At 36.8% G+C, this 27,978-nt stretch overlaps 1 protein-coding gene across 1 annotated transcript in view; it reads right to left on the bottom strand.

The window, feature by feature from the left end:
• The window catches only part of HLCS (holocarboxylase synthetase), a 241,572-nt gene that overhangs the window by 180,025 nt on the left and 33,569 nt on the right, over positions 1-27,978 (bottom strand). Inside the window, exons 3-5 of the mRNA XM_072614909.1 lie at positions 25,429-25,591; positions 22,507-23,444; positions 13,809-13,988 (exon numbers count right to left, since the gene is read on the bottom strand). Of these exons, the coding sequence (XP_072471010.1) occupies positions 13,809-13,988; positions 22,507-23,444; positions 25,429-25,591 (1,281 nt within the window). The remainder of the gene's footprint in view (positions 1-13,808; positions 13,989-22,506; positions 23,445-25,428; positions 25,592-27,978) is intronic.

The raw sequence follows: 27,978 nt of genomic DNA, 5'->3' as shown, positions 1-27,978 counted from the left end.
TTTTTAAAAAACAGATTCAAATCCAAATTGTGATACTTAGACTCTAAGAAACCCTGAGCAAGTAATTTAATCTATTTGAACTTCTATTTCCTCTTCTGTAAAAGTGATAATATCATTTTTCTCAAGAAAGTAATATGGAAACTTTAAAGTGTTATCGGAATCTAGGCTATTTTTAAGTTTTTTGAGAAAAATTCTCTTTAGGATGAACATGAGATGCCAGTTGAAATTTTCAAGATCAAAAAGATAAGGAAGAAAACTGCAACTTCTTTAAGACAAAAATTAACCAAAAGAAATGAAAACTTTGGAGGAATACACATCTATATCTGATGCAATATAACACTTAAAAAGAAATTAAAATAATACGGGAAAACATTTATTTCCCTTAAGATACAAATCAAAAATCATTTATGAAGTGCTTACTGTGTGCCAGGTACTAGCTAAGCTTTGAGAAAAGTCAGTTCAAGCAATAAATATTTGTTACATGCCTACTATGTGCCATGTACTGCGGCGAGTGCTAGAGATAAAAAAGGAGGTAAAAGATAATCCCTGCCATCAATGAGCTCGAAATCCAATGGGGAAGAAACCATACAAATAAATATGAACAAATAAATTAAATACGGATAAGTAGGAAGTAAATAAGACAGGAAAAGCACTAAAATTAAGAGGGGTTGTAAATGTTTCCACTAGAACAGGCCAGGACAATCTGCAGCCCACAGGACTTTACTGGACAGCTTGTAGCATGCCAGAGGATTCTGGGCAGCCTGCGAAAAATGTAGAGGAAAACATTCTTTGTATGTAGGGAAAAATCTTTTGGTGTGCCACAGGTTGTGTAGGCCTCCTCTAGATGATGGGACTTTAGTTGACACTTGAATAAAGCCATGGAAGTCAGTATGTGGCGTAGAGAAAGGAGTGCATTACAGACATCGGGAACAGAGAAAATGCCCAGACTCAAGAGATATAGTGTCATGTTCAAGGATGGCAATGTTGCTGGATCAAAGGGTACAGGGTACGGATTAAGATGTAAGAAGATTGGATAGGTAGGAAGGAGCTAGTTTATGAAAGGTTTTGAGACAGAGGAGTTTATATTTGAGACAGATAGAAGAGTTTATTGTTGATCTTTGAGTGACAGGGTCAGATCTGAAGTTTAGGAAAATCACTTTTATGAATGGACTGAAGAGGGGAGAGATCTGAGAGACAGGCAAACTTCTAGGCATGAAGTGATGAGGGTCTGAACTAGACCAGTGGCAACATTAAAGGAGAGAAGGGACATATTCGAAATATGTTGCAAAGTTGAAATTGCCAAGGCCCTAACAACAAATTTGATATGGGGGTGTGATGGCATCAAGGATGACACCTACTCTCAGGCAGAAAGACTGGGAGGATGGTGTTGCCCTCGACAATAACAAGGAAGGCAGGGATGAGAAGGGTTTGGGGGAAAGAAAATTAGTTTGGTTTTAGACATTTTGACTTTTTGAAATACAAATTCCTGCCCTCAAGAAGCTTATATTCTAATGGAGGGAGATGATACTAAAGAGGAAGGTGAAGAGGAGAGTGAAAGAGAGCAAGAAAGTACCCAAAGTGTACTTGGGTGGGGGAATGGTGGAAAAAGAAGTCTAAAGAGTCTAGCATGAAGTCCAGAACACTTCTGGCCTAGGCACTTTTTAAAAAATGAAGGTTCCAAGGAAGGGGTTGTAAGGGCAGAATGACTTCTCCTATTCTTCCAGGGTGAGGTTACTTGGATAGTGAAGAAAGAAATTAGGAGAATCAGGAGTAGACCCCACAGAGGAATGAAGAAAGATCTTTTATATTTGAGGATCAGGAGAAAAAAGCCTCCAAGAAGATTTTAGGATACAGATATACATAAATAGATACATACACACATATACATAGCATATACGTGTGTATGCATGCATACATATACAAACATACACACGCATTATGTGTGTGTGCATGTATTTTTTAAGATCTCCCTTAACACAGTATACTAAAAGTGCCAGCCAAAATAATGTTGGGGAAAATCTGTGGATTTTACTACTCTATTTTGAATTTCACATACATACATACATATATATCAGATATATATATTAGATCAACAATAGCTGTCTAAGTCTTCCTGTAGGAAAAAAAAAGTCCAAAAGAGTACAGTAGCTTGAATGAACAAAAAAATATATAATGTAAAACGTAAAATATACAAAGTATGATTTCTTTAACATTTCTATGATAGGTCTCATCAAATCATCTTCACCAAGGGCATCACAAATTTAATAACAATCAGTTAAAATTCATAAAATTCTAATCTATTTCAAACTAAAAGGAAGAAAGAAAAGGAAGCAGAGAAAGAGATACAATAGGATCTTTAAAAATTCATTGCTTTCAAATGTTTACTTCAATCTACCAGCTGGCTGAATGTGAGTTAGTGGTGTATAGTAAAACCTTGAACATATGGTTGTGTAAGTGGTATCACAAAATGCATACACTGAGATCTGAGGATTTTCCCTAATTTATGTTTCTAAAATTTAACTGATTATTGCAGTAATGTTTACAACATAATTCAGAAAGTCTCTCTCTCTCTAGCACATTAAGCAATTTTAAAACACAGATTTAAAAACAAAAATTTCACAAATACCACGCTAAGGACTATTTCTCAAAAGGAAGGGCTATTTTATGAAGGAAATAGGAGTCAATCACATATATCTATTTTATCTTGTCCATGAGTGACATCCTAGGGAATTTATTCCACATGCTGTTTCAATATTTGGCACATACTAAACTTTAACCCAATAACCATTAACAACAAAATCTTAAGAGTTCTAAGTAACCTGTATGAGCAAGGGCTCTTAACCTGGAATCCATGAAGCTGTTTGGTTTGTTAACATTTCAATAACTGCATTTCAATATAATTGAATTTCTTTGTAATCTTATGTATTTTATTTTAAGCATTTGAAAACATTATTCTAAGGAAGGGTCCATGGGCTTCACCAAATGGCTAACGCCTCCCGTAACACGCATTAAAAAAAAAAAAATTAATGTATTAGAAGATTTTAGATTGACAAAGTAAAGAGAAGAGATAAAAAGTCCCTCCATTGAAATTATCATCTGAAAAAGACCGCAATATTCCTTCTGCATATGAGGCTACTCTAGGAGTGATTAAGGAAGTTGGTAAATATCAAAGAACAAAGAAAAATGTCAACAACAAAACTCTGATTTTTTGAGTCTTCTTTAAATTTTAGAATTCATGGATTCCATTTCCTTGAGTATAAATCCTACAATTCCTTTGCTTTCAAAGTTAAAAAAGAGCATAAAATGTACTTTATCATTTTAACCCAGTTTGTTTAATAACACAGTTGTCATTTCTTGTTATGAAGTTCCATCTGTGATCCATGGGGAAGTAACATGAGAACATCTCACAAGATTACAGCCAATGCCAAGCTTGCTTCTATTACTCAGGTCGAGTACTCGTAATTAGCTACAGACCAAAAGGAACGTCAGAACTCAGATCAAGCTTTAGAGTTTTAGAAAAATCTCATGTTCACCAAATCCTAGATGTCATACTTTAATGGACAGCATATTCCAATGGCTAGAGTTATGGATAAAGAGGAAGAAAACCTCAAATTTGGGGACCTTGGTACCTAAAAGAGCAGACAGCAATCTTGCAAAAAAGTGGTATGGAAAAGTTAATCCCCTTGTGCATCTGGTATGACAGGAGGGGAACAGGAGACACTGACAGCTGACACTCCCGAGGGAAAGAGGGAGGTATGATGATGGCAACTGGTTCCACTGCCATCTTTGGCAACTTCACTTTAGATTGCCATTCCCTGACCTAAGCTATCCCGTGACTCCTCTAGGGCTAGTGGTCCACCCTGCGAAGTGGAAAATCTTCATGTTTATGAGACCTGCCTTTCCCAGGGTTAAATAAAAAAGAAAGGAAGGAAGGAAGGAAGGAAGGAAGGAAGGAAGGAAGGAAGGAAGGAAGGAAGGAAGGAAGGAAGGAAGGAAGGAAGGAAGGGAGGGAGGGAGGGAGGGAGGGAGGGAGGGAGGGAGGGAGGGAGGGAGGGAGGGAGGGAGGGAGGGAAGGAGGGAGGGAAACAAAGAGAAAGAGAAAGAACTGAGAATTGAAAGGCAACAAGGAATAGTGTAAAGAACACTAGAAGACAGGGTTTGAGGCCCTACAACACCACTTCTGTGAATAATCACTCATCTGAGCATTACTTTCCTCATTTGCACAATAAGTGCTAACTCATCAAGGTGATGTGAGGAAAGTACCTGACAACTCTAAAGCCTTGTATATAATGTGAACTACACCCCAATTTTCAGTCGTGTCAGACTCTTTGTGACACCATTTTGCAGTTTTCTTCGCAAAGATATTGGAGTGGTTTGCCATTTCCTTCTCCAGCTCATTTTATACATGAGGAAACTGAGACAAACAGGGTTAAGTGACTGACCCAGGATCACACAACTAATAAATGTCTGAGGCCAGCTCTGAATTCAGGAAGAAGAATTTTCCTGACTCCATGCCCAGCAATCTACCCATTGCACCACCTAGCTGCCCTACAGCCCAACTACTTACTTTAATTGAAATGTAATCTCCTATAGAGAGATGTCTTCTGTATACCCCCCAAAATGCTATATAGATCCTACAGCATAACACACACACACACACACACACACACGAAAAAAGGAAGAAAATAAAACATGCTGCTACAGTTCTACAAATCTGCAACCAGAGTGGAATGATGTGATGGTGTGGCAGCTCCTCCAAAGACAGGTCCCCAGATTTCCTTTTTGTCTAGCACAAGTACCATGTCTGGCATGTGTTACATTTTCCTTCCTATTCCTGGCCTCCAGGATGGTGACTAGTGAAGAAGCTACTTCCACTTCCAGATCTGTATTTTAGGACCTTTCAGCACAATAATCAATTGAGGGAAATGGGAATATAAGACTAATATATTTCCAAATTTATTCCACAATAGGTAATAAGGGAGCTTATGGATGGTCTCATCCATGATGCCAGGTGCCATATGTACCATATGACCTAGAAGGGGACCTATGAAATTGGAAAGAAGGGCAAAGAGAAGGGAATTGTCTCAACTGGTTTTGAGGATGAAAGCAAAAAGCAAGAAACAGTTAACATTAACAGGATGTTAATTATCCGTTGATATGGGGATAAATCTTCCCCGGGAGTTTCATCTTTTTAAATCATCCAACCACTGCCAAAAGCATGGCACTGGACTGTTCTCTAAGACAGAGAAATTGAAGTCCCCAGGGAGGTGCTTATGTTTTTTCCCCCTCAGAATTCTAAATATGAAATTCTACCACAGATTCCATTGAGGAGCAAAGTCAAAAATCAATGAGCAAAATCATGTGAGCAAAGATACTGAAGCAGGAAAACTTGTGATGTGTCTGGAGGAGTAAGAGCGTTCTATTTTGGCTTCAGCAGAGATTATGCAGATATGAAATACCATGAGAAAAGGCCATAAAGGAATTCAGAGCTTCATCTAGAAACCTCTTTTGTGTCCTGCTGTATATGGAGAAATGCTCTTTCTTTTTTCCGAAAGTAGGGGCAACATTAAAGTTCAGAATCAGAAAAAAAAAACTTGAAGAACTAAAAGGACAGAAAGGAGTCAGATAAGGAAGGGACTTGAATATCAAAGTAAGGAGTCTCAATTTCATGCTACATACAAGGTGTTACTGAAGTGTTTTAAAGTCTCTGGAGAGATAAAGTAAGTCTGATAGTGGTATGAAGGATGATTTTGAAGGGGAAAGAGATGGACATAGAAGGATAGAATTCATTGGGAAATACAGGTGTCATAAAAACAAAAAAAACCAACAATTTAAAAAGTTAGGCTATTATAATAATCCAGGATGATGCTGATAACAGTCTGCACCAGAGGGGTAGCAACGGAAATTGAGAAGAGGCAGAGTATCTAATAATGTAGAAACCAAAATTTATAAGATGTCCAGAGTCCCATCAGTTCTAAAATTCAGTTCTAAAAATGACTAAGTAATATTCCCGCATCAGTAGGAGACAGTACATCATAAAAAATAATGAACAACTAAGTTTATTCTTCAGACTTTATAGAGCCACTTTTTACCTGGGAATTCTCCATTCCTCTCAATACTTAGAGAAGAATGACAGCTAAGAGACATGTCCCTCTGAAGTGACTTATAGTCAAGCATTTTGACTGGTCCTCAAAGAGAAACAAAAGAATCCAAAATAATAATTAAACTCCCTACATAGGTAACACATACCATAAGTAGCTGACTTGCACATTTTAGAATCTATCCTGTACCTGGTGGTTTTTACCCAATTTGCTGGGTCACAAACACTGCTATCATTGTTTTTGTTTTTCTTCTATTTCTGATCTAAAGGATCTCTATTGGAATCAAGTATACCCAAGTCATGTGACCATAAGTATTACAAAGGAACGTAAGAGCTAGCTTCCAAGCAAGATGAGAAAAATATACTTAGTAAGAGAAGAAAGACAAAAGACAACACCACTGAAAAAGATTAAAGCTATAAGGAGTCTTATACAGAATAACAGGTAACAGAGAAAAGTGACTTTATTGGCGATGCTAAACCTGCCACAGTGGTTGATACATGCAGTCTTAATTCAGCAACTTTAAGAATGATATGAAATACTGATACTTACTTGATTTCTTTTCTAAAAATATTGAATCCTTTCCATTGCACGGTGATATCGTGACAACATAAATAACACATATGTACCTCCCAAACCATCTGGGCTATTCAGTAAATAAAGAACTACAGCATGATAGTAAAACAACCATATAAATATACTTTGTATGCAATGAAAATACTTGTTTTTATTTTGACATTTTATATTTCTTGTTATACTATGAGCCCTCTTTATGCTATTTAAATAATTAACCCTGTTTAAGGATGTTAAAAAACAGTGAAATGAACAAAATGGAAAATTACTAAACTGCACTTTGCCTAATGGATACCTTTTTTTCTGAGATAGTTTTTCTGCCTTTCACAGCTCCAACAAACATCATTACTAAGTCAATTTAACTCAGCTGTGACACCTTGTGGCAAAAGACTATTAATGATTCCCAGCAGCCGCGAGACATTTTAACATAAAGTAACAGCTCACAATTATTCAGTACTTTAAGGCTTTTGATTTTTTTTCTCAAAACAACCCTATGAATATTATTAATAACAATAAGGAAAATAAATGAGGTCATATTTTGGCAGTGCTTTCTCAGAGCAATGCTATAAGACACTTACCCTATTGCGTAGATGAATTGAGGTTAATAAAGGTTAGGTCTTACTTAGCTAGCAAGTGTGGGAGACAGAATTCAAACATGTCTTCTAATCATTAGATACAGATATAGCTCTTTCAACTATCACAAGTAGGTCCTAGAAAATATTAGGGACCAGGGTGTTGACAGGAGGTAGGGAACCTGACCTAGAGGGCCACATGTGGCCTCGAGGCTGCAGGTTCCCCAACCCTGGAGCATTTCATGAGGCAAAAGATTAGATGAAGGGCATCTATAGCAGCAAGACAGTGATATATGAATTCAATCCAAAAAGCATTTGGCCTCCTTATACGAAGAGACGATCATCACTGTGTGGGAGTATACTTCATATATTTAAGCCCTGTAATTCTTTAGTGTGACTCGGAGGGGATGTAGCAAAAGGTAACCAAAGCAGCTAACATTTATATAGAGAGCGCTATGCACATTACATAATTTTATCCTCTCAAAAATACTGGGAGGTAGGAGCTCTTATTAGTCTCACTTTACAAATGAGAAAATTGAAGCTAAGTGCCCTGCCCAGGTTTATGCAACTATCTGAGGCTGAATTCAAACTAAGGTTTCCTAACTCCACCGTACTGCACCATTTAGCTACAAAATTTTGCTCCAGACCCCTGCCCTTACTTTCTACAAATATCCACAAGCTCAATTAAAAAGATAGGAGCTCTCAATGTCTTAATGTCAGAATCTGAAAAAAAGAACTTAGGAAGCAACGTATTCTGAAAGAAAAATTTTACATTTATATTTTCTTCTATTACTACAGCTATTTAGAGCCAATATAATACTCCTTACATACTCAACAAATTAACTAGATTGAAACCCCATCAACCATTTTCAGTGTGCATAAGCAATATACAACCTGTCCTCCAAAACAAAAATGAAGTTGAAAAAAGATTTACTGGTAACAAATTCAGTAATTCTTTTAACCAAAAACCTGTTTATTACAAAGAATGGAAGAAGAAAGGCAGAATTAATAATCAATTCTTTAACTGTCATATAACCAAAGTCAACTACTTTTCCTAGTTTCCATTAACTCAAGCCTTTAAAATTCTAATAAATATCTAATGACTAAGATAGCACCTTCCTGTTACACCAAAGTTATTGTCAGTAACAATAAATTAAAACTTTTTCTTCCTCAAACAGACCAATATAGAGACACAAAAATTATAAGATATTGAAGGTGAAAAAAAGGGCCATAATCAGAAAACTTTGCCCATATTTAAACTGCCAAATAGTTTAGAGATATGTAAAAAAAAAATCATTCTGTTGGTACAATGCAAATGTCCATGTAAACTGCTGATATTCATGTGGTACCTTATAGTTTACAAAGTGCCTTAATTATTAAATGTTCATTTGCTCCACCCAACAGTCATTTGATGCAATTTACTGTTTATAAGGAGAAACTTTTTATGGACTTTTTAAAGTTGAATCATATATTCTGTTCCCACGGTTGTCAAATAACAGGGGTGCCTGCTTAACAGGAAAATATATCCCTTGAGAGAATTCCAAGAACTAATGAGGCAAGATATAGGTTACCACATGTACAATGCCTCTCCATTCTAGAATTTATTCTACGATTGAAGATATGCTGCAAGACCAATATTACTAAAACTTTATTTGAAGAACATAATCTATGGACAAAGATGAAGCCAAGAAAGCTTGTGATTGAAACTAAGCCTGAAACAACAGTAAAACGATGCCCTGAGTAGAAGAATCCAGGTAGGAGGACTAAACTGACTTACCAAACCACAAAGAAGTTCTCATTTATAATTAGCCTCTTGTAAAACAGCCTCTTAGAGTTTATAAAGTCCTTTGAGACACACATACTCTATGATTAAAAAAAAATATGCTTTGCCTCTCTGCCTTTAAAGTATACCCTTGCTGAAGTACATGATAGCCATAGTAAAATGCAAAGTATGGTGAGATAGAGAAAGAACTTTTAAATAACTAACAGCATTCCTTTTCATAAAGTTCAATTTAGGCATGTCACTAGAAGAGTCCCAGTCTCCAGTTTTGCCATATACTTATTTCACAATCTTACCAAGCCATTATTTCCTGTACAACTGAAATGTTAAGGATGAACACAATGACGGAATCTTCCAAATCTGGAAACAAGAGGTAATTGGTCCAGTAGCATATCCTTCTTTCTACACATCCCGTAGGGGCTACATCCAGTCTTCCTCATTTATATGTTGCCACTGTACCCAGATGGCTCCAGAGAAGAAAGTGAGGCTGGTGATTTTTGCCTTCTCTCACTTAAATCAAATTCACTTGAAATTCATGGCATCATCTTCCTGATGTCATGGTCTTGTTAGGAACACTACAGTTCCATAAGAAATGATGAGCAGACAGATTTCAGAAAAACCTGGAAAGACTTGCATGAACTGATGCTGAGTGAAGTGAGCAGAACCAGCACATTGTACAAAGTGACAGCAACTTTGCGAAATGACTGGCTTTGGTAGATTTAGCTCTTCTCAGCAATGCAATGATTTAGGACAATTCCAAAAGACTCATGATGGAAAATGCTATCCACATTCATAGAAAGAACTATGGAGTCTGCAGATCAAAGTATATTATTTTCTCTTATTGTCTTTTTTCTCAGGGTTTTTCCCTTTTGCTCTGATTTTTCTTTCACAACATGACTAACATGAAAATATGTTTAATATGACTGTACATGTTTAGCCTATATGAGACTGCATGTCATCTTGGGGACGGAGGTAAAATTTAGAACATAAAATCTTATAAAAGTGAATGTTGAAAATTAAAAATAAACAAAATTTTCAAAAATACCACTACCTTGTTAGCCTAATAACCTTGGTTTTTAATGGATTTCCCACTCTCCAAGTGGGCAAGTTAAAATACAGTTCTCTCAGACTGCTCAAATGAGGTAAAATGAACAAAGGAATAGATATATTTCCCCAGTCCAATTACCAGTATTACCTTCGTGTGAAGACTGATGCCTGATGGACACTTCTCTTGTTTTAGAACTGAGAGATGTCATCTAGTTCAACCTCATTTTTCAGATGAGGAAACTGAGGCCCAGAGAGATTAAGTGACCTACCCAAGGTCACACAATTAAGAAGCATCAGTGGAAAAATATGAACCTACCTTCTCTGATTCCTTAGGCAGTGTTTTTTTTCCACTGTACCACAATGCTACCTCCAATGAAATGTGTTAAGTTGCCAAGGTGACAAAGTACAAATGGCAATGACTCACTTTTTTTTTTTGCTGGTGATCTTTTTTTAACTTTTTTTATATTTTACTTTCTCCCAATTACATATTAAAATAATTTTTAACTTCTTTTTAATGTGTTGAGCTCCAAATTACATCTCTCATTCCCTCCCTCTCTCCTCTCCCCCACCTCTGAGATGGCAAGCAAAGGTTGTACATGTGCAATCCTCAGTGACTCATTTTAAAGGCCACCGTCATTTCAGGAACAGCTGTAACTCAGTATAAAAACAAAGTCAAAAAGCTGAGCCCTAAAAGTAAAAAGAATAGTAATACGTGCACCATTTCTCTCATAAAGTTGTTGTCCCAGACCACTGTATAAATGGGAGTTAATTTCACATGGAACAAGAAACTCAAAAAATACCATTTCTGTCCAGATCTACAATTTCATTCCCAACTATGGAAACTTCTACCAAAACAGATCAGCAATTCTTATGTACCTCAGTCTTAACCGCTGTCATTCAACAACTATTTAGTAAGCAATTACTACGTATCAGGAATTGTGCAAAGTATTTTGGAGGATAAAAATAAAGGCAAAAATGTAGTCCATGCCCTCAAGGAGCAAATGTTCTAACAGGCGAGCCAGCATGCAAATAGCTAGGTACTTACAAGACGTGTATAATATAGTTGATGAAAAATAATCTCAGAAGAAAGGGTCTAGGAGTGAGAGAGATTGAAAGTCCTCCTGAGAAGAGGAGAATGGCTCTGAGTATTGAAGGAAGCCAGGCAAGCCAGCAGGCAAAAGTGAGGAGGGAGAGTATTTCAGGCACGGAAGAACAGCCAATGAGAAGACATGGAGTCAGGAGATGCAGTGTTGTGTAGCAGCAAGAACACAGGTGTTGCAAAGCAGAAAATGCATGGAAAAGAATCAAATGAAAGACAACTAGAGAGATAGGAAGAGGCCACATTGTGAAAGGCTTTAAATGCCAGATAATTATATCTGATCCTAGAGGTTATAGGGAGCCACTGGAATTGATTGAGCAAAGGGATGACATTAGTTAGACTTTCACTTTATGCAGATCACTTTGGCAACAATGTAGAGGATGAGGCGGAGACGGGAGAAATTTGAGGCAGAAAGAACAACCAAAAGACTATTGCAACAGTTCAGGCATAAGGTAATGAAGGCCTGCAACAGGACGGTGGATGTGAATGGAGAGAAAAAGGTGTATAGAAGAAATGTTGTGAAGGTAGAGAATAATAACCTTGGTAAGAGCATGGATGTGTAAGTGGCTTGCCCACTTCTGATCACACAAAAGTTGTCTGTCAGCAGCAAGACTTTTATTCAAATATTCTTGACTCTTACTAGGACTGCGTCCCAAAGAGATCATAAAAATGAGAAAAGGACCCACATGTACAAATTCATATATGTATTTATATTCACAGCAGCTCTTTTTGTGGTGGCCAAGAACTGGAAATCAAGGGGATGCCCATCAATTGGGAAATGGCTGAACAAGTTGTGGTATATGAATGCAATGGAATACTACTGTGCTATAAGAAATGACGAACAGGTGGACTTCAGAAAAACCTGGAAAGACTTATATGAACTGATGCTAAGTGAAGCAAGCAGAGCCAGGACAACATTATATACAGTAAGAGCCACAGTGTTCAAAGACTGTTTCTGATAGACTTAGCCCTTCACAGCAATGCAAGGAACTAAAACATTTTCCAAAGGAAAATGACTGATAATGCAAAATGTCATCCACATTCAGAGAAAGAACCATAGAGTCAGGGCACAGAATGAAGCAGACTATTTTCTCTTCTGTTATGTTTTGGTTTGGTTTTTCACGTGGTTTATCCCATTCGTTTTAATTCTTCTATGCAACATGACTAATGTGAAGATATGTTTAACAAGAATGTATGTGTAGAGCCCCTATAAGACTGCATGTCATCTTGGGGAAGGAGGGGAAGTGAGGGAGAGAAAATTCAAAACTTATGGAAGTGATTGTTGAAAACTGAAAACAAACATATTACTTTAAAAAAAAAAATCTTCTTGACTCCAAGACCAGTCTTTTCATGGTCAAAATGAACAAGGTATGTAGCTCAAACAACTTGTCATTCAGTCATTCCAGTCATGTCCCTTGCTTTGCAACCTCATTTGAAGTTTTCTTGGCAAAGATACTGAAGTGCTTTGTCATGTCTTTTCTCCAGCTCATTTTAGAAATGAGAAAACTGAGACAAACAGGATTGAGTGACTTGTCTATGTTACACAACTAGTATCTTAAGGCCAGATTTGAACTCAGGTCCTCCTGACTCCAGATCCAGCACTCTATCCACTGCACCACCTAGCTGCCTGTATCAAACAACTACAAATCCACAAATATTTATTATATATTATCTAGATTATCAAATCCTCTCTTAAAATAAATAATTACATTAGTTTGCCTAGGTAGGTGAGTACAATGGGCACAATTAAGGCAATCACTGAACACGTGTTAGAAGAGTTCTCTAGCCAAACAAAACCTAAGTCCTAAGTTTATCATTAGCAGAGTATCAAAGACTCCACCCAAGATTTTGGTATTCAATTACATTCAAAGAAACAAAAAATTTCATTCTACATCTTACAAAAAAAATCAAGAAAGCTCAGTGGTCAGAACAACAGTGGAGAGTGAGGAGAAACACACAGACTCCTGGTAAAATGCTCAGCTGTCTGGGGATTTCTTTCACCTATACAGTGTGACATGAGAACTGAATCTCAGTTTCACATGCCACTAGGTGGCAGACTTCAGAAGAATGAAATAATCAAATGCTCTGGTTTCTCACAGAGATTTGGAGATAGGACCAAAATAAAGTTAAAATACAAAAATAATAAAGTGTTTTCCCAAGTTAACATGTTTGAGGTCAAAAAAAGTTACCCCAAGAATTTCCCTAAAATCTCAAGACTCACATTTTGACATGCTAGATTTTCCACTTATCAATAAACGAATTGACATTCACAGATGAAATAAAATCCCTTCTCATAAAATTAATACATACATGTATACATATACACACATGTATACATACCCATATACATATACAGGTGTGTTGTGTGCATGCATATATATGTACATGTATGTTGTATGCATGTGTGTACATATATAAAATAGCACTTTAAAGACGAAAAGCAGGTGAAATGTATCATGTGGAATGGAACAATGAAATATATATACAGCCGTGTGTGTGTGTGTGTGCCACTTAAAGATGATAGAGGGGACAAAAATAACCACTAAAACTGATAAAGACCAAAAAAAGCATCAACTTCTCTTAGAATTTCCTAGATTAAGTTCACTTATCACAAACTGAGGTTTTCTAAATGCACTCACCTCCTCAGCTGTGAACAAGTAAAGAGGAGTCAGGGGAGGGATTTTCTTTAATTCACAACTTATGCCAAGGACAGTCAAGATCTCCTTAAGGACTTCGTATCTCTTGAAATTACTTGATTTCAACAAATCAAAGGCCTCCTGAGTTTGTACTGACGTGCTGGGAGACATTTCCAAGTGCACCTAAAGAAAAGAACAGAGAATTAGGATGCCTTTGTATGTTACAAGGTAAACATTCATTAGTTAGACAAAAAAAGAAAATGAACCCTTATCTAATGATGAATAATGCAAAATTTAGAACCTGAGATAATTAACTTCATATGTTATTTCAATGATGGGTCAATTTAAAAAAAGAACTCAAAAAGCCTTACTAAAACAACAGATAATCTTCTTCCAGGCTAGAAAAATGCCTGAAAGGCTTTTATAATATTGCCACAATGAAGAAGCTGAATATTTGAGGTCTAAGACAATCCTCTCTCTACATATATCAGCAAGTGGATTAAAAGCCAGAAAGTTTCTGACTCCCTAAGTTGGAGATCAAGATTAAATAACCTACCTAAGCCTGGAAGACAGTAAGTCATATTGCCATGATACTCTCCCTCAACTAAAAATTATGAGTACAAAGCAGTATTTGTATACACTTAACCAGCATATAGAACTGCTCACAAGGTTCACTTCCCCAATGCGTAGGCATGGCATTATTTCGGAGGTACCAAAAAAGGGGATTTGTTTTTTTTGCTTTCCCAAATATAATACCCCCTGGCTGATGACAGACACTTCAAAATCAGGCCATTTCTTTATCTTATGACTGCTGCCCTATTAAAATACAAATCCCTCTGGGAAGATAATACGTTAAATCTTATGTGTATTAGCCTTACTGTGCTTTATGCCTTACTTAGCTTATGACATATTTGTCCAGAGAATAGATTTTGCTCAGAGTGGGGGAGTGGGATAGGGTTGGTAACTAGGGGGAGAGAAAGGGAATGAGACAGCGGTATGGAGAGATCAAGGACACTGTTGCTTGAGAAGGAGAACTAAGAGCCTGCTTCACAAATTATGTTTTCCTAGAGAAAGTCGTACTTGAAGAGTTTGTAAAGCTCTGAGCCAGACGAGACGGCCACAGGAAACTACCAAAAAATAAAGTGAAATGCATCATCCCTGGACTCAAATATCTTGCAATGATGATGATGGTGATGATGATGATGATGGTGACGATGATGATGATGACGACGATGACAGCTAGCACTTATACATCAACTTTAAAGACAGCCAAGCGTTTTATAAATGTTACTTTATTTTACTCACACAACAACCTTAGCAGGTAGGTGCTATTATTACCACCACATGACAGATAAGAAAAAACAAGTTTATGTGACTTTCCCAGGGTCACTCAAGTAGTAAATTTTATTATATCACAAGAGGTGAAGACAAGAAGTTGAGCAGGGAAAACTAACCGGCCTGGATTGAAAATTGATGTCACTGATATTGGTCCATTTACGAATTTGAACTCAGTGCTTCCTGACTCCAGGTCTACCACTCTACTGCACTACCTAGCTACCTTACAATCTGACAAATACAAACCATACATACACCCTGGTCTGAAACAAATGAAGCCTATCTAGTCATAAGCTTATCAAAAGGGGGACTGAATACAAACTTCATAGAATACATCCTTTTAAGGGGATTTGTTCTGTGAAGTTTGGATTCAGTCGAAGGGCCATCCTTGAGGACCTAGAGAACCCCATGTGATCTTGAGTCCACAGGTTCTAGGAACTCTAAGGTCCCTTGCACTACTGGGTCTATGACGTTCTAGAGTTTGTATCCTCTTGGCACAGACCAACCTCCATATCTCAGTGAGGTTTTGGAATAAAACTTGGGGGAACAGGAGATAATATGTGTGAATTATTTCTGCACAAGGAAGGGGAAAGCATAATTTTAACAGCAAGTGGTTTAACACTGTTGCCAATGACTTGGATAAAGGTATAACTGTAGTTTGCTCTCCAAATCTGCAGAGGACACAAAGCTGAGAGGAATGGTTAACATAATGGAAGGCAGAATCAGGATCCACAAGGATTCTGACAAGCTACAGCATTAGGATGAGTATAAAATAGAGATAAATGTAGCCTTGGCCTTGGGGATAAAAAAAATCAGCTTCACAGGAACAAAGATGAGGGATGAATAGACATAGCATTTATTTTGAAAAAAGATCTGGGGATTAGTGGATGCCAAGTCAGCAGTTTGATGTTAAAAAAGTTGATACCATCCTGGGCAGCATTAAGGGGGACATAGCTTCCAAGAATAGGGAGATGACAGTCCCACTGTACTCTGCCCCAGGGCAACCAGGATTATAATGAAGAGGTGTGAGCCCATGACATACAAGGATTTCTCCTGTTCCTCCACAATCTTGGTGCCTTCCCTCTGAGATTATTTAACCCATTTCTATCTTGTTTGTACAGCTATGTGCATACTATCTTCCCCATTAGATTGTGTGCTCCTTGAGAGAAGGGACTCTCTGTGTATCCTCAGTGCTTAGCAGAGCATCTAGAACACAGAAGGCACTTAATTGACTTGAGAGGAGTTGAAGGAACTGGGTTTGTTTAGCTAGCTTCAAGTTTAGAGTGACACAAGAAGGAGAGAATGGACTTGTTATGTTTGGTCTCAGGCGACCAAATCAAAAGTAGTAAGTGAAAGATACAAAGGGATAAATTTCAGGTGGATGTTATTAAAAACTTCCTGACGATCACATATTAAAAGTGGAATGACCTGCCTTGAGAGGTGGTAGGTTCCCCCAATGTGGAGGTGTATAAGAAGAGGCTGACAATCACTGTCAAAAATCACATGCAAAGAAATATTTAATAATTTTATATGTGAAAGATGTCAGACAGATATCTAATGAGAGTCACAAAACTGATCACACCCTTTAACCCAACAATTTCACTGCTAAGATGTAAAAAGGAAAAGGAGCCATCTGCACAGAATATTCACAGCTGCTCTACTTGAAATAACAAAAAATTGGAAACAATCTCAAGTTTAGCTGAACAAGAAGAGTGAATGCAAAGACTACAACTACATAAAAAAAGAAACAATAAAAGGTAATGGAAACATTGTAGGCAGGTGGTAAGAAGACGTCAAAGAAATTCTTTCCTCTGTGTGCTGTCCATTAAATTGGTTAGTCTTAGTTTTAAAACACCTGTCGTATATACTCACGAATAAAATCATATATTAAACTATATTTTTGCATAGCTAATTATTTATGCTTATTGAGAGTTAATTTTTTTCCAAATAAATTATTTCAGAGAAAGATCCATAACTGGTACCTACCTATAGGCAAAGAGATGCTGGACTCAGGTGAAGACTGAGACATATATTTCAGGGATGTAGCCAATGCAGAAACTAAAGTTTTGTTTGACCAGTTATATTTTTTACAAAGATTCTGTTTTTCTTTTCTTTTTTTTTAAAGGAGCAAGGAAAGAATAAAAAAAATAGGCTTGTTGATTGAAAAAATAATTTTAAAAAATAAAAAAGAAAGCTAGGTAAAAGAAAATGTTTATAATATCTTTAAAATGTCAAGAAGGTATAAATACTTTTCATCTACAGCTTCAACATATACATAAAATGGGCTTCACAAGGAAAGACAACATATTTAATTAAATAGCTAAGACAATACAAATCGACTTGAATGGGCTCACTGTCACAGTTTAAAGACTATATGATCACATATTACAGCAACACATATTACAGCTGTAAGCTACCTTACAGGTCATCTATTCGAACCCTCTGTTTTATAGATGAGTAAACTGTGGCTGAGAAAAATTCAGCTACTTGCTCATCATTCACATAGGTAACATGTTATATCCAGAATTCGAATCCATGTCCTCCAACTCCAAATGTGATGTTGTCTCCATGAGAATAATCCACCTATTTAGTATGAAATAAATGGCATAACAGCAATAACTGGTAATACGTACAAAACACTTAGGGCACTTAATATCTCATCTCCCCAGAGAAAGTGTCAGCAAAAGCTGGCCTTGTACCTCTCAGCTTTCTTGTGACTTTCATTCCAATTATCAATCAAAGAGCGTTATAAAAACAAACACAAGTCTGATCTCAGTTTTGGCCAGCAATAACATCTTGCTCTAAATTAAAATAGGGGAGTTTAATGAACAAGATTCTGACAAGTCTTAATCATTTTCCTATTTCATTTTTGGTATGAATCCAGAGTCTGTAACCTGGGTTCCTCTAGCTTTTTTCAGTAGTAAGAATGAGAAAGTTGTATTTTTTTCTCTTTTTTATAATTACTGGAAATAGTACCAAATGTGAAGTTTACTTGACTACTCACAGAATCACACATTTTCTTTCATCCTTAAAGAATGATCTTTCTCTTATGGCATTAAATCATTTATTATTATTATTATATTTCTATTACAAAGAGGTAGTATAACTTAGTGGACAAAAAACCAGCCTCAAAGTCAAGAAGACCTGGTTCCAGCCTTGCCTCTGGTCAATGCAGGCCTGTGAAGCTTTACCTCAGTATCCCAGGCAAATTGTGAAGGTAAATTGCAAAGAAGGTTCAGATCAGCATTGGGAGAAGTAGTTCCTTACCAGAACTACCCCTACATGGATGAAAATTAAAGATGTGGTTTAAAAAAAAAAAGATTATATTACAAGAGGTGAAGATTTGAAATTGCACAGGGAAAACTAACTGGCCTGAATTAACAATTGGCTGCTGTCACTGATATGGCTCCATTTACATGGTCCTGAGGAGAAAATATAAAGTCTACCACATCCAGACTGGATAACATCTAAAATCAAAGACAAATTCCTAATTATTTTAAATTTGAGGGCCTATTCTATAGCTTTTCTCTCCATGGCAATGATCTGCAATCATCAAGCCATATTATGATAACTCGGGCATAACTTAATGTTGTAGCACTATCAGCTTTTACTATGTAAGGCAGAGAAATGGAGAACAGTTTTCTAGAACAAGTATGCACACAGCAGTGGCAAAATTTGTCAGTCGGTAAAACTCTATCAAGTACCTACTACGTGCTAGGCATTGTGCTAAGCACTGGAGATACAAAGAGGTAAAATACAATTCCTGATCTCCAGGGAGCTCACAATCTAAAGGATGGAGCAACAAGAAATAAATATAAACAAACAAGTTATATACACAATAAATAGGAAATAATTAACATTCAGATGGCACTAGAATTAAGGTTTTTAGATGGGACTTAAAAAAAGCCAGGGAAGCCAGTGGGTGGAGTTAAGGAGGAAGAGCATTCCAGGCATGAAGGATAGAGAGAAAATGTCCAGAAAATGTCATGGAATGACAACGAGACCAGTGTCACTGGATCAAAGAGTGTGTTGTGGGGAGTAAGGTATAAGAAAATTGGAAAGGTAGGAGGAGGTTAGGCTATGAAGGGTTCTGAATTACCAAACAGAGGATTCTGGTTTTGACCCTGAAGGCAATAGGAAGCCACTGGAGTTCATTGGGTAGGGAATTGACATAGTTGGACCTGTGATTTAAGAAAAGCACTTTGGTGGAAGATGGATTCTTTGAACAAAGACCTGCAGCAGGGTTATCCATCAGCCAGCTTTTGTAATAATTTAGGCATGGGAAGACAAGAGTCTGTATTACAACAGTGGCAATGTCAGAGAAGGGAAGGGGCTGTATTCAAGAGATGTTGCAAAGATAAATTACCAGGCCTTGGCAACAGACTGAATATGGAGAGTGAGATATAGTGAGGAGTTAAGGATGACACCTAGGTTATGAGCCTGAGATATTGGGAGGAGGGTGTTGACGTTGACAGTAAGAGAGAAGTCAGGAGGCAGGAGGGAGGGTTAAAAATGTGTTACACAGAGGTAAACTATAGCTCCAGAAAGCTGAGATGGCCAGCAATTTTCTAAAAAGAAAATAGAGTTCCTTTTCCGATAATGTATTGGCTAAGAGAAAAAGAAAAAAAAAAGTTTGGATTAAATGGCCTCCAAGGCCCCTCTCAGCTCTAAATGTATGATGCTATAATACTTCATTAGATCTTTAAAAATGATTTCACAAGAGACTTCAGAGTCACGTGAGTGACCACTTAGAGGATTAGGCAAATATTTTCTGATTCCTATGACTTCTCAAACCTCTACAAAACAAAGATTACGAACCAAAGCTAAAGCAACTTCAGCTTTCTCCAAGTGCTGGTACACAAGAATACAAAAGAAGGCAAACAACAACGATACACTGATGCTCACAGACCCTGAGTCAGTCAGCACTCCTCCAACTCCCACGCTACAGCACACAAAGTAATTACAGCATAAATGGAAAGAACCATGATACACCAAAACATCAAAAGTAAACGTAAAAAATTATAAAAATCAAGCAAGATCCAAAGGAAGAGCGATGAGAAGACGCCCCAGCCTACTCCTTCTGGAAAGTGAAGGGTCCACAGACGCTACGCACCGCACATCCTTTCAGACTTTTTCAATGTATTGGTCTGTCATACTGATTTTTTTTTTCTGTTCTCTAAAAAACATTTTTCTTCTCTGGGAAGGGAAGGGAAGGATACTTCAAATAACTACCCATAAAATAACAATAAAAACATATGAAAATTAATTCAGGTAACTTGCAGCAAAACTGGAAAAATACTTGTTAATTCTAGATCTTTTCTGACCTACAAGAGTATTTTGGTTTAAAAAAATTTTTTTTATGCTGCTTTAAATGTTTTAAGAGAAGATGAAAGTTCTAGAAAAACAAAGAAATTAATATCTTCTTTTGGAAGGAACAAAAGGGCCTGAATTTTTAAAATTACATCTTTATTTTTCACCAACTTCTAACTGACACTTGGTATTTCCCTCAATTAAGGATTTTTTTTTAAAAATTAGTCTGAGAAGGGGAGCCAAAACTACGGAGTGCCAAAAGGGTTCACGACACACCAAAAAGTTAAGAACCTCTGTACAAGTCCTCAAATGGATCAGATGCTAAATCAACACAGAGATACGACATCTTTTTAATAAAAAAAAAACCGAAAAGGAGAAAGAATAGCCAAAAAAATTAGATCTAAAAGGAGTTCATCAAAACCTTAGTACAGTTCTTAAACAGAGGTTTGTAACCTTGAGGAGGAGGATTCTTTTTATAACTATTTCAATAAAACTGACTTCCTTTGTAATCTTATATACTTTATTTTATGCCTTTAAAAATATATTATTCTGAGAAAGAGTCCACAGACTTTTAACAAACTGTCAAAGGGATCCATGACAAAAAACGTCTAAGAACTCCAGTCTTAGGAAAGGAGTGACACTTTCAAATGTTTCTCTTTCCACCAACTCTCAACTGAGATGAACAAATCATAAATTTAAAAAAAAACCCAAACCCTAAAATCATGGATCATCCATGATATAAAGTCTTTAACTGCCAAAATGTGTTCTGAGATCAATATACATTGAATCGTCTATTAAACCATGCATACGTACCCTTTGACTCAATGATACTGCTACTAGGTCTAGGGTCTAAAAAAGGTCAAAGAAAAAAGAAAAGGATTCATATATATACATACACACACACACACACACACATACAAAATATTTACAGTAGCTATTTTCATGGTGGCAAAGAACTGGACAATGAAGACGTGGCCATCGATTGCTGAATCAGTGATGGTATATGAATGTGATGACATACTCTTGTGCCATAAGACATGGTGACAGGGATAATTTCAGAGGAACCTGAGGAGACTTTTATGATCTGAGGCAAAGTGTAGGGAGCAGACTCAAAAGGACAATTCATACAATAACAACATGATAAAGTTAAACGACGTTGAAACACATGGGAACTTTGATCAATACAATAACCAACCACAGTTCCCAAAGATTCATTGTAAAACACCTCCAGATAGAGAAATAATGGATGCAGAGTATAGCCTGAAACATATCTTCTTTTCTTTCCTTTTTTTTCAGACAAAGCTAGTTTAGGAATTTGTTTTGCTTGATCCTACATATTTATAATAGGTTTTCTTTTTCTTGCCTCCTCAGTGAGTGGAGAAGGGGAAGGTAAGAGGGAGAGAATTCAGAACAGAAAATAAAATAAAATTGAAAAAAATGAAAATTAAGAATTTTTTTAAAAATGCAGTCAAGGAGCAGCTAAGTAGTACAGTGAAAGGAGCACCGCCCTTGACCTGAGTTCAAATCCCACCTCAGGCACTTGACACTTACTTGGGCAAGTCACTTAACCCCCATTGCCTTACCTCCCTCCTCCAAAAAAAAAAAAAGTCAGCCCAATTTCCCAGCATCTTAAAATGATGATAATAACTTACATTCAAAATGATAACAAGCCTGAGGCATTTAAAAATACTAAACAAAGGAAAGGATCAGTCATGTTCTCTATGCTCTTCCTCCTAATTCAGAAAAGTAGACTGATATATTTTAGAAATGTTTCCACAATAAAACTTGAAATAATAAGTGTTTCCTAATTAACCCTCCATTCATCAGAAAGTTATTTCAGATATCTCCACCACTGAAAGGATTTGGGTTATTCAAGATGTATGCACAAAACAAAAAAGTAATCTAAAGTACACCTACTTAGCTCAACATGAGCCAAGAAAAAACCTTCCGTTTCAATTAAGTCAAGGTGATCCTCAAAATGCAAACTTTCTCAACCTTGTTAAGTCAAAAGTCCTAGAAAAACAGTGGAATTTCGCACAAGCTCTACCCTTCATACCTGACAGAGAATAGCTTCTCCTCCATTTGTTCCAAAAGGCAAATGAACAATCAACCTGTCTTTCTCTATATTTTCTAAGTAACCCGTGAGCTTTCCAGGACTGTGAAGCTCCCCCGTTCCTTCTTCATAAATGCGGCCACTGGTCAGAACCTTCAGTTTCATTTCACTGTCATCAGCCTTGGAAAAAACCAATGTCTGAATCGTCTTCTTCAGTTCCTCTTTGCTTCTCAGCTGTAGCCCACCAAACGTGAAGGAGGAAGACAGTCCCAAAACCTTCCCACCTTGGGAGAGGTACACTGTGAACTGTTGGCAAACTGCTTCAGAAATGGGCTCCTCTGTGGCAATGATCAACAGTAAAGAGTTATGCAGCCATGGATCACTGAGCACATTCTTCTCCTTCAACTGGTAGATTGTGTAACTATCAGTGTCGACACAGTCATTCAGAATGGAACGGAGCTCCTGGAATGTTTGATGTGCTTCCTGGGAGTCAGAGCCCACAAAGAGTAAAATATTTGGTGGCTTCCCAGTCATATTGACTCTTCTCCCTTGTCCAATATGGCAGGCTGTGTTAACATTGTCCTCTAGGTTGCCACTAAAATCATAAGGAAGATCAGGAATGTCTTCTGCAGATGCAAATCTGACAGATTCAATGGTGCTGCTTTCTAGTTCCAAACATTCATGGCAGCTTGACAGATGTAAGTGATGGTGCTCATCAAAGTCAGCTCCTTTTTCTGATGCATTGGTGGGTTTCTCCTGAGAAGCACTGCCTTTATTCTCCTCATCTTGAACCTTTTGGTCATTCCTGACTAAATCCTTTGTCTCTTCCCATTCAGGCTTGGTTTTAAAAGATAAAGCGGAAGTTAATTCTTCCACTTCTGTGATCTTGGATGATGTCAACTGCTGTAGCTCTTTCAGCATTGAATCCTGAAGATGTACAGCTAGGGCATGAGGAGAAAAGAACTGTTTTTATTTTTACTGACAAAATTCTTTTTAGCATATCTTCTAAATCCCCAGTGTATTCCAGAATGAATCCCCCACATTATACTATCTTCATAAAGTTAAGAAAAATAATACAAAAGAGATTGCAACCAACATTACATGCAACCTTTCTTCAAAGGAAGAACAAGCATAGACTTTATAAAGTTAGAAGCATCAACATTCAATGAATTTGATCTAAGTTTTAAACTATTTAAAGTTAGAAAAAAGGCAATTAGTATCTATAATTTGTAGTTTCAGCTTTTCTAGACTTCTCAGATTTTACACCCAGATCACATTCTTCATGCTGAAGCAATACAACCAAAGGTAGGCATCCCACTTCTTCATTTCCTCATAACTTCAACAACATAATAAAACCAAGGAACTTCCCACACAGATTAAAGAGGAAATTTCCACACCGCTTTTTCTTATATAAATCACACAAATCTGAAGATAAAAATTCCCCCAAAAACCTATGCAAAGTGACTCAAAACTAAATTGGCAGGACCACAACTGTAAACACTGACGACAAGAACAAGTCAAGGAGAAAAAAAGATAGAATGGAAGGAGGAAAAAAAGAGAGAGAAGACCAAAAAGAAAAGCTAGCAACCTGGAAAGAAACATAGAACAAAAGCATTTTTTATCTGTCTGATGGCTTTTAGTTCAGGGGTGGGCAACCTGCCATCTCAAGGCCACTTGTGGCCCTCTAGGTCCTCAGGTGTGGCTCTTTGACTGAACCCCAAAATCACAAAATAAATCCCCTTAATAAAAGGATCTGTTCTGTAAAACTTGGACTCAATCAAAAGGTTGCATGCAAGGACTTGTAAGGCCACATGTGGCCTCAAGATCCCAGGTTCCCCACACCTGGTTTTTTAGTTCATTTGATTCTAACTTAATAAATGCCATAGATTTTAGGTAAGAGTTTACACATCACTTGTTTTTATTGTGGAGGGGAGGCAGACCAGACAGCCTTTGAAATCCCTTCCAACTATAGATCTATTATCCTATAAGTCCAAGAACGTTTTATAGAAATGAATCATTTTGATACTTGCTGGGCACCTTGAATTTAAAATTTATACTCCAAACCAAGGAGCAAAGCAATTTATACAAGTTCAAGAACTTTCACATGACAGATACATGTTCATAGATAGCAAATTCACTAGAACTACAGACTCTTCTAAATTAAGGAAGAAACATAAATTTAATAAAGATTTCTGGACTAAAAAAAATTTCAAGATGCACTTTAAAAACAACATTGAAAGAAAATTTCAAAAATTTCGAAAAAAAGACATTAAGTTTAGAGATGCCAACGACCACTATAACTTCAATCAAACAATGGATTAATAAGTAGAAGCACAAAGTGGCTAAGAAATGGTTTTAAGTGAAAGGTACTCTGAGACAGCAAAAATACCATGGCTTCTGAATTTAAAGACAGCACCCTGGAAAGGAGGGCAATAGGAAATCCCTTTTAAGGGTATTCTATAAGCTTTTCAATTAAGCTTGATAAATAAATCAATCCACAAGCTTTATTAAGCAAATTCTATATGCCAGGCACACTGGGGATGGAAACCTCTCTAGTAGGTTACATGCGAACAGGGAGAAAACATCTACATGAATGAGTACATACAAGAGTAATACAGAGTAGGAGAGAGAAGGTAAGGCCTCTTGCAGAAAGCGGCACTTAAGCTAAATTGTAAATGAAGCTGGGGATTTTAAATGTTGAGAGGTGGAAGGAGAGAGCATTAAACCACTATAAGATAAAAGCATCAGAGACACTGTTAAATGTTTTGGGTTTTTCTTTTCCCAGTGCTTACAATATTCTGAATTAGACTGAAAATGCTCACTGGTCTTGAATCTTAGTAACTAAAGGGGAAAAAATAGGCTTTTTGGTTAAAATAATAACTTAATACAGATTACTATTGTGAGTACACTCGTGAAGATACTTACAGACAATCTTTTGTGGCACCATTCCATTATCCATTTGGAGCCTGTTTTCCATGAATGCAATGCCTAACTCGCTGAAGTTTTCTATACTGGCTTCAGCAAATAGCTTATAAGGCTCTCCAGGTCTGCAGGCTAATGGCAAACAACAGTCTGACCACTTTACAATCTAAAGGAAGACGAGAAGAAATAAAAGGCAAGAGAGTAATGTAGACATTTTAAAGAAAAAAAATCTCTTTCCCATAGTACCAATGAGGACTGTTTCAGCTCTGCATAACTCCATTACCACCCAACAGAATTAATTACCATAGTTCAGCTTTCTCAAATGCAGAAACTGTTTCATTATGAAAGCTCTCATTTCTATTTAAAAGCACAGCATACAAACCAAGTGCCATCTTTTAACTGCAAAGAAAGAAACCCTAAGGTTCTGGAAGAACTGAATAATGCTTAGTAGTAGTAAAAAAACAAAGAAGTAAACAACGGTACTTCAGTTCCATCATATTTACATAAGCATCCTTCAGTTATTCAGGCTAACTACACTACGCATGGATTCTCCAAGTAGGCTCTTCATTACGGCCTTCTTCCTTACTAGGTTCTGTCACATTCCCATCAAGATGATCAGGAAAATAGAAAGAAGTTAAATTAAATGCCAATTGTCAGAAGCTGAGAGAAAAGCTTTGGAGAAAAAAATGTAAAGGAAGAAAAAAATGATTAGAGATTATCTGCAGATGTCACATGTTCAAGTACTGCTATAACTAAATACAGGGTAAACTTGACAACCCAGGAGGAGACTGTGATTTTTGACATGAGCAGGAGTTTCAAAGGCCCCAGTAAGGTCTTCCTACCCAAAATTTTTCAACTCAGTTGCTTTAGTGTTTACAACTTAACACTTTGACAAATATTCCTTTGGGTTATGCATCCTGTTTTTCTCTTCTACAATACAAATACCCCTCTGGAAAAGGAAGTATACACTAGTCACTTATCAGATGCTTTCCTCCTAGACAGAAGGGCACATGAGCACAGGATAACTAAAGTAAGTGTTGGAAGTGAGAGGTGGTACCTTAATGTAGCTGCAAATTCTTTTTTTTTAAACAAAAAAAGTCATGCCCCTTCCCCATACTTTTCATAAAACAAGCTACATAGTTTCATTAGCTTGGGTTTTTCACTTTGGGTTTTTTTTTTTTTTTTAGACTGTCTGCCTCAGTTTCCTCATTTGTAAAATGGGGATAATAATGATACCTACCTACCAGAGCTGTTGTGAGAATCAAATAAAATAATTTTTGTAAAGTGCTTTGCAAATCTTACAGCACTGTATTATGGAGGATGGTGCTGTTAGTGATTCTGAAGGAAGCCAAGGTAGCATAATGAAGAGGTGAGACTGGAGGAAGTGGCAGATTGGAGGGGAGGCAGACAGGACAGAGTTACATGGTCATACTTACGCTTGAGAAAAATCACCTTGGCAGCTTTGAGTGGAAGGGGGATTAGAGTAGAAAGAGAGCTCACTGAGGCAGGGAAATCAGGTGGAAGGTTACTCCAACAGTCTATGTAAAAGGTGATAAAAGCCTAATAAATTAGTGTTAGGGCTGTGTGAGTGAAAACAAGGGAGATGTATACCACACTAAAGAGATAGATGATAGATAATCCCAAAGGCATGCAAATGTACTCCTACTCTCCCTACCCCCAAAGGTTACAAAGCAGAAAGTCATTTCATCACATCAAACTAAGCCATTTTTAATTTCAAAGCTGCACAGCCAGACAGTGGTTATCCAGAATGCTCAAGCAACAAAGCACCTCATTTCATTGAATTTTCTGATAATCTGAGTATCAATCAGAAAATCCTGTTTGAACACTTAATGTTGAAAATCTCTTTAAAATATAACACAGCACAGCACATACACACACACACACACATACACACACACACAAAAATAACATATAGATTCAATGACAAAGTGCTCTTTAAAGAAATAAAGTCAATGTATATAAACTGAAGAAATTCAGTGCTCATGACTAGGCCATGCCAAAAGAAATTAAAATGGCCATACTACCAAAATTAATTTATACTTTTAATAGCATACCAATCAAATGGAAACGGAACAGTTTATGATCAAATAAGAGACAGAAAGGAACAGGGGAAATAAAATTGATAATTTTGATTACATGAAATTAAAAGGTTTTTTGCACAAACAAAACCAATATAGCCAAATTAGAAAGAAGGCAAGAAAATGCGGAAAATTTTTTATAGCAAGTTTATCTGATATAAATTTCATTTCTCAAATATCTAAGGAACTCAGTCAAATTTATAAAAAAAAAAATGTCATTCTCCAATTGACAAATGATCAAAGGAGATGAAGAGGCAGTTTTCAGAAGAAATCAAAGCTATCAGTGGTCATAAGAAAAAGATGCTGTAAATTACTAATAGAGAAATGCAAATTAATGTAATTCTGAGGTATTACCTCATTTCTCTGAGATTGACTAACATGACAGAAAAGGATAAGTACAGATGTTGGAGAGGGTGTAGAAAAATTGGGACACTAATGCACTGTTGGTGGAGTT

This window comes from Notamacropus eugenii, chromosome 5, assembly GCF_028372415.1.
Source record: "Notamacropus eugenii isolate mMacEug1 chromosome 5, mMacEug1.pri_v2, whole genome shotgun sequence".
Taxonomy (NCBI): Eukaryota; Metazoa; Chordata; class Mammalia; order Diprotodontia; family Macropodidae; genus Notamacropus; species Notamacropus eugenii.
This window is presented reverse-complemented; position numbering and strand designations above follow the sequence as displayed.